General features: G+C 49.2%; 1 protein-coding gene across 1 annotated transcript in view; it reads right to left on the bottom strand.

Annotated features, from left to right (window-relative positions):
- Positions 1–6,574: 6,574 nt before the first annotated feature.
- TTBK1 (tau tubulin kinase 1) overlaps positions 6,575–7,601 on the bottom strand; it is a gene marked incomplete at its 5' end in the record, with an annotated part of 63,890 nt that continues 62,863 nt past the window's right edge. The window contains one exon of the mRNA XM_010133259.1: positions 6,575–7,001. Coding sequence (XP_010131561.1) covers positions 6,575–7,001 — 427 coding nt within the window. The remainder of the gene's footprint in view (positions 7,002–7,601) is intronic.

The following is a 7,601-nucleotide window of genomic DNA, read 5'->3' as shown; positions in this document are numbered from 1 at the left end:
CCACATCTGGATTTGCTCTGTTATCTCCATTCTTTTTAGCACAGAGGGCATCAATGTGTACTTCAAGTCTGCTTTCCAGACATTAGCAGCTCCAGAAGTCAAAGCGCTAATGTTCCTCCTTATAACCTAGAGCACCGGTCTGCATGGGACAGGGCCTGCTGATTAGGTTGGTGGCCAAATCTACCTCAGACTTTGCAGAAATCCAGGAGGACTTCAAGCCCCCAGCCAGAGAGGGACTGATCTTCAGGGAGTACACAGTGACTCTGAAGACAAGATTTGCTAAAGGAGGTATATTAGGGAACGAGGGGTCAGGAAAGCTATGGCGTACACGCCACTGTCATCTCATGGGCTTCTGGCTGTACTCGGGATCACAGCTCACCACAGCCTGCAACCAGGGCTATTCTCTGGCTTCACAGATAGATACCAACACCAATGGAGATGCTGCCTACCTGTCTTAATGTCAACTGGCTCTGCTGTTACTATCAGCATGGTCCCAGCCCCTTGGAGCGCAGCAAGAGGCTTGAGAAAAACAGAAGACCCACTGAGGGTTCTGCAGAGGATCTTGGGAGCCCATGGGTACTCGCCCAATATCAGTGACACAGGCAAGCACCACAAGAGGAAAGGGCCTGAACAGGAGCCCAAGGTCTCTCCCTTGCGTGTAGACGTTGGAGTAGCTGGCAAACAGATGGAATCAAAGGTAATTGCAAACTCCCAAGTGGTCCCTATGTGCTTTGCGAAACCAGCCTGGCAGCACTGGAGCACGGAGCACATTTCAGTTAAGCCAGAAGAAATTAATTTGAAACCAAACTCATGTCCACAACGGGACTTTCACTGTGTTCACAAGGTTAATTTACCTGCAGTCGATCGATGTGTGGGGCAAGGCTTTAGGTGGGCATCAGTGTCTGTGCGCCTGCAATACTGGTGGGATCATGCCATGGGTCAGTAAACTATACAGAGAAGAAAGACGTGTGCTAAGAAAAGCGCCACTGAGCTGCTACTGGAGCTGGTCAGGCTATCAATAGATACTTCTTAGTCTGTAGATACTTAGATACTATTCACTCTGTAGATCTTCTTTCAGGCAATCTATAATGGCAAAATACCTCTATGCTGGAAAGGAGAAACATCAAAGATTTTCTTGCCTCAACACAACTTGCTTTGAATTGAACCTAGCAAACAAACCACGCTTCTGTTAGTCAAGGGCAGCCATGTGAGCAGGGACTCTCCAGACACCGATCCATGCCACACAAAGATGTGTGGCAGCCCACCAGTTATTGCAGCTCTGATGGTAAGCATGATGGCTGCCAATCATCCAAACAAGGTGTTTGCCCCTTGTTCATGCTCGCGCGAGTGGAGCCTCACAGCTCACGTGCTTTAATAGAGTGGTACCCTCCTCCTCCATCCACAGGCACTGCGCGCAGCAGTCAGTCCTGCAAACATCAGAAGACACACAGCGTCAGCACACTTCTTTGAAGGTAGCAGGATCCTTCTCAATCTTTAGCCACTACATATAATGGGCACTACACTGATATTGTTATAATAATGTCTATTATAGTATTCTTAGAAACAGCAAGCAAGTCTCCTTCTTCTCACAGATTCCAAGCACAACTGACAGGGAGGTTTGCTACCAAAATACCTTTTGCACCAAGACGAGCCGGAGTGTTGGTACTGCCAGTCAGATGAATCAATTAAGCGGCTCCATCCATGTGTTTAAGCCCCTTCACAGTATGAATCTGACTGATGCCATTGGTCCTTTAGCTCTCTCTGCTCATATAACCTGTTGTCACACTGGCTTCGTGCTGAGAACTGTCTTTCAGCTTTGCCACTTGGCACATTACCCCTGTATCCCTATTTCTTTGCAAACATCTCCCGACCAGACAGCAAACATCCTCTAATTTTCACTAGCCAGTGTGCTACCTTCTCAGGTGGCAGATAAGAAAACAGGTGTGACCTTTGCAGTCCCCAGCAAAACGAAGACTCTCAGCAGAGCATTTGCTTTATCTCATGATACCAAGCAGTCCCAAAGACACTTACAGTCCCAACACACACAGGACCCCACAATGCTCCCCCGAACAAGTCCTATTCACTCCTACCACTCACATTCATGCATGCATAGATGCAGGCACAGTGACAGCCTGTCCTAGGAGTCTCCTCAAAACACATATGGGCACAACCTTCTGTAGCTGGCCAGGACAGACCCTGCAGCAAAGACACGATGGGGAAGCACGTAGTGTCAGGCTGTTCCAAAAAATTCCTGCAAACGTGGGAAAGTGCTGGGAAGCCTGCCTCCCTGACCCCAAACAGTTTTCTTTCCTCTGCTCTGGTCAGCTCAATCTTCTCTTCTTTGCAGTGAAGCAAGGATCCAGCTGCACACCACCAGCAGTGTTTGAGCAGTCCTGTGTGTCCTCAAGGCTTGACACAGCTTGCACATGTTTCATGGCATAGAACAGCAAGGTCTTGCCTCTTCTGTCTTTCTGGGATGTGACAGCCCACCATGTCCTGTGATGCAAGAACGGATTGTCTGACATCACTCAACCACCAAACTTTTCCCTAACATCACAGGCCTCATTGCCCTCCTGCCCCCAAACATGATCTCCTGTGTTTGCTACAACTATGGCAGGTGTCCTTCCAGCCTCCCTGCAGGGTAGAGGCAGAATAGAGGATGAGAGGACCCAGAGCTGTTGACCCTTTTGCAGGATTGTTTTCACAGTAACTCCAGCAGAGAGTATCACTGCTGGTCCACCTGCCTGCTAAGAAAATTCCTTCAGAGAGACACACAAGAGGAATGGGAACTTCTGCAACCAGGGTATGCTGAGCACCCCAGTGATGGGAGTACCCTGGGGACACACTCACCATTGAGCAATTGAAGGGCAGAACCTTGAAAATCAGAGCTAGGGAGGAGGTTCAGAGCAGTTCCTGCATGGCAGAGGCTTTCCTGGGTCCCTCTGCTGATATCTGAAAGAGGGATCAAGACCACCTCCTATAGCATGAGAGCTGCTAACAGAGGGCTTACAAGCATGCCTATACCAGGCAGCACCCTGTGACTGGCTCTGTCAGCAAAACACAGCTCTGAAGACCACCTCTTGTTAGCAAGTTCTTGATATCCACTTGACTGGAAGAGCTCAGCATGGAAACGCCTGTAAAAATAACCTCAGTGAAGGCATGAGAGAGGCAATGTGACACCCAGTCAAGATCACAGCATCGCTTGCCACTGGGAAGGGGCGCAGGACCAGAGACCCACACCTGTGGGATACACAGGGACAGTCAAGCCTTGCAGGAACGACCCTTAGAAACCTTTCAGTGACGGGCAGCTTCTGTGCAGGCTTTCTGGGCTGCTGCAGTCAGCCACCTTTCACTGCCATCACGCTTGATGTGCTATCAAGCCCACTCTCATCCAAAATGATCAGGAGAGCACCATGCTGTTGACGCCCTCTCCTGCTCCCCTCCGTGCCATGGGCAGCTGGGAAGCAGGGCTGTGCCGGGGCAGGGAGGCTGGTAGCACAATCACAAGGAGAGACAACGCATGCCAGTCCCAGATCTCTGCGGACCCAGCAGCACCCTCAGAGCAGCCTTGTCAAACAACACTGGGAAGGGCTGTATTTTCGGTGCTGGAAACCTTTTACTGGCTTTCTGAAACCTGTGGGACCTGTCTGGTGGCTCTCCAACATGTGACAACTTTGGCTTGTGACTGGCAGGACCAGGAATCTACTGCACCACAAAAAGAGATGACACCTTGGTGTCACAAGCATCCTGCCTGCTACTTGTGGTTGAGCCAGGTCTTAGGAGACAGCTAGGTATCTCAGAAAACCTTTTAAAGAAAAAGTCCCCAGATTCCTGTGGAAGATTTCACTGGACAGTCATTTCACAACTAAAAGCCTGCCTGATTTCTTCATCTGCCATTCTTAGCTCCTTCGTCTTCCCTGCTTTCATATGTCAGATGGAAGATCTCTGTCCTGGAGGTTCCTTCTTGAGATGGATATAGGTGGGCCACAGAAAACTCTCCTTTAAACTTTCTCTTGAACAAATCATCAGTTGTTCTCTGTTGGCCTCCCATGACAAGGCAGGCTTGCTAACCCTGTTAACAGTCCTGTAGTCCTCTTTCCAAGCTCTTCCAATGTCATTTTTTGGCATATGCGTCTAAGATCTGATGGAGCATCTGGTAAAGGCTTCACAACAAAATCTCACCATATAAGCACTCTAAACTGAACAGTCCCCCAACAAAGTAACAGGAGTGCCATAATGGTTTGCATTTCCAGAAAGAATCCGTGTTTCAGTTTATCCTGGTTTCGAGTTTCTAAACGTGCAGGGCATATTGAGGTTGTAGTTTGACCCACACATCAAACTTGCTTGAAGTTATAGTGCCACTAGAAGAAGTGGTCACACTCTCTGTCCTCTCTTTTGGTCACTTCTGGCACAAACATTTGTGTGACTAAATGCTGAACCAGACTGATGAACTGAACTACATGAAAACTAAACCAGCCAAACAGAGTTCTTTTGTGTCGTGCTGGATCAGCATGTCTAACCACTTCATCAAATACCTGCACCAGTGTAGGTGGGTGGGACAGTGCAGTGAGTCGGCTGGAACTTGGAGGGACCACTGCTTTTGGGGGCAACATCACCTCAGTCTCCTGATCTTGGAGTGCCCAGTGCTTCTCTGCAAAGATGAGGGCATATTTTTAGACTAGAAGTGGTACTTCTTACTCTGTCAGGGTGAACAACATCAATGGAAAATAGCAAACACCCTGAGCTAGATGAAATAAATTCTTAGCATTGGCAACATTGAGACTGTATTTCTAGACGTTCCTCTGTTGCGATGTCCAAGTTGAGATCCCTGCTGAGATTCTCCCAGCCACCCCATCACAGCTCTCATATTTCTTTCCAGAACAGTTCCTGTAGATGTGACCAACTTCAGGATTCCTTGGACTCAATGGCCATCAGTGTGACTGATTATGTTCACATGAATCAAGGTTATTACTGTCCTGACTCCTCTATCAAGTTCTGTTGTCTGCAAATGGTAAATATTTGTAGCTAGGTGCATCTGTGGGAATGGGTGTACAGAGCAGTTGTATTTTTGTTTTGCCTCATACAAAGCCTGTTTTAAGCACGACAATGGTGTGAAGCCCAAAGTATTTAGGTCTAGAGTGCTTCCCCTGTGAAGTACAGGGAAAATTTTGGGACTACTTCAAGATTTCATCAGGCTCAGACAGGTATCAGACCTCTTGGCTTTTATTTTCAAACCTTCCCAATCAGTCTGGGGGCTAAAAAGTTCTAGCTGAGTGCTAAGCTTCTGCTCTGATAATATTACTTGAAGAGCACAGACCTTGCTTTTACGTTCACATTGTTAGTTCTCAGCAACTGACAGCAGTGTGGAAGAGCTGATCACCAAGGAAGAGAAGGCCATAAACCTGACCTCCACAATTCAGTCCACTGTACTCTCAGATGGAAATGCACCAGATACTCATGGTGTGCCAGCAAACCCCTCCTTGCAAAACAGCTGCTTTTGAGTATACTACAAGATAAGAATTTCCCACCCTGCTGTGTAGAGGAGCTTTCAACCACAGTGTCGAAATTCACAAACACCAAGAGCGTGACAATAAAGCACAAGGAATTTAGGCGCAAGAGGCACCCAAGCCAAAGGCATCCAGTGACTATTCACATATTCAGGATGGAGCTGTGTTTGGTGGACTACAGGTCTGTGGCACCAACCAACTCAGGTCGAGAGGAACCACCCACGTTGGGAGATATGGTCTCCACAGATCACAGTTTGGTATTTGAGACAGAAGCGACTGCAGTGTGCTCCCTTCTACATCAATTAGCTCTAGGTATCCCAACCAGCTGTCAACACATCAGTACTTCCATCCAAATACCCACCACACAGGCGTCTGCTGAAACAGCAGCAGTGTCACTGAGCAGCAATGCCAGACAGCCTTCTTGGTGGGACATACTGGAGCACACAGAAGCATCCAGCAAGACCTGCGTGTCTTTCATTCCCACCCGTAAAGGGAGAGAAGAGCCCCCTCCAGCCTGCTCCTGCTCTTATCTCAGCACACAAGGCTGGATCCATCCCTCTTGTCTAAGCTGGTAACAATCCCTTGCTGACACAGGTGGCCAACACTTGGGTAGATGGTGGTGGCTAAGGCTGGCATGTTCCCAGCAAAGAGAGACGAGGGAGATGCCTGCAGGACAGGAGTCTTCCTCTCCAGCAGGCCTTGCTCTTGTCATCTCCGCTCCTCTTTCCAAATCCAAGGTCAGTGTTGGTGACTGGTATTGCTAACAGAGAGAGGGGAATGCCTGGGGAGGGAGGAGGGTCAGGCACTAGGCAGGCTGCCTGAGTTGCTGTGTGTTAGCAAGCGTGAGTTGTGGGCCAGATGTCTCCCTTGAAGAAGGCTCTATGGCTCACAGGCTTTCAGGCCTGTGGGAGCAGATCGTGATGGTGGGGGGTGAGAGTGAGTGAAGCATTGAAATACATTTACTGCTATACACTTGTGGGTCCGGCATGGAAGGCTGCGCTGCAGCATCTCAAGTGTATACTATACGCAGAAGTTACGCAGTCTGTTGGGCTGGCAGAGGATGATCATTATCTGGCAGCTGCCTTACTTTCCAGGGACACCTGCTTTCCTTTGGTTGCTGGACTTTGAGTCTGGGTTTTTCCTCTTTGTCGTTTTTTGGCCACACCAGGAGAGGGCAAGGAATCTCCTGTCAGCCCCAGGGCCTGAGCTGGGGGCTGAGGTTGGGGTGAAGGAGGAACTCGCTGAAGAGCAGTCCCTGGCTTATGCTGTCTGCAGGGAGAAGGACTTTCCCTCCGAGGCAGCAGCTGGCTTCTCGGGGAAGCACTGGGGTTTCTTGAAGGAAGGACAGGGCTTTGAGGGGGTGCAAAGCTGGACCTCTGTGAGTGGCTTCTTGGAGGAAGAGAAGTGGAGCTCGGCAAAGGAGGAAGCCAACTTTGTATCTGTGTTGTTCGGCATTCATTTGGGGCACTTCCAGCTGGTCTCTGTGCCTGAAGCCTGCAGGGGAAGAGAAGACGGAGGATGAAGGGAAATTTCTGCAAGGGGCTCTGGGCTTCTGGCAGGTTTAGCATGAACATTGCTGGGCAATTACAAGGAGTCTCCAATACCAGAATGTCAGGACCTATGCTGTGAACAAGATGGGGCACTGGTTTGAACATCATCCTGTAACTCTTGATGCCGTTAACTAGTAATATTTGCCATGATCCTCCAGGACCCTCTGGGACAGTGTGCAGGCATGGTTTGGCTGGGATTTTTCTTAACATGCAGCAAGGATGCAGCAACATCTTTCAAGGCAGGAGATACAATCTGGGAACATGGGCAAGAGCTGGATTGCACCAGCTGGCCTCTGATGGTCAGTGTGCTGGAATAAAAACCAACCCACAGGGGTTCCTTCCTTTCATCTCTTAAAGAGCAGAATTTTCTGGGCCTTTGGCAGAGCCACAGCAGCAGCTCTGCTGCTGGGCTGGACCTCCAGCCCCAAGGCCAAACAGAAAAGCTAATAACTGGCAGATGAGAAGGTCCACCTCCACTTACATCTGTGCTTATTTGACAGAGAAGTTAGGTACCTCCAAAAAAATCAAGGCACAGTGGTGTGTA

The sequence above is a fragment of the Buceros rhinoceros genome, unplaced genomic scaffold, assembly GCF_000710305.1.
Source record: "Buceros rhinoceros silvestris isolate BGI_N320 unplaced genomic scaffold, ASM71030v1 scaffold8113, whole genome shotgun sequence".
Lineage (NCBI taxonomy): Eukaryota > Metazoa > Chordata > Aves > Bucerotiformes > Bucerotidae > Buceros > Buceros rhinoceros.
The sequence above is the reverse complement of the archived record's forward strand: the minus strand, read 5'-3'. Positions and strand labels throughout refer to the sequence as shown.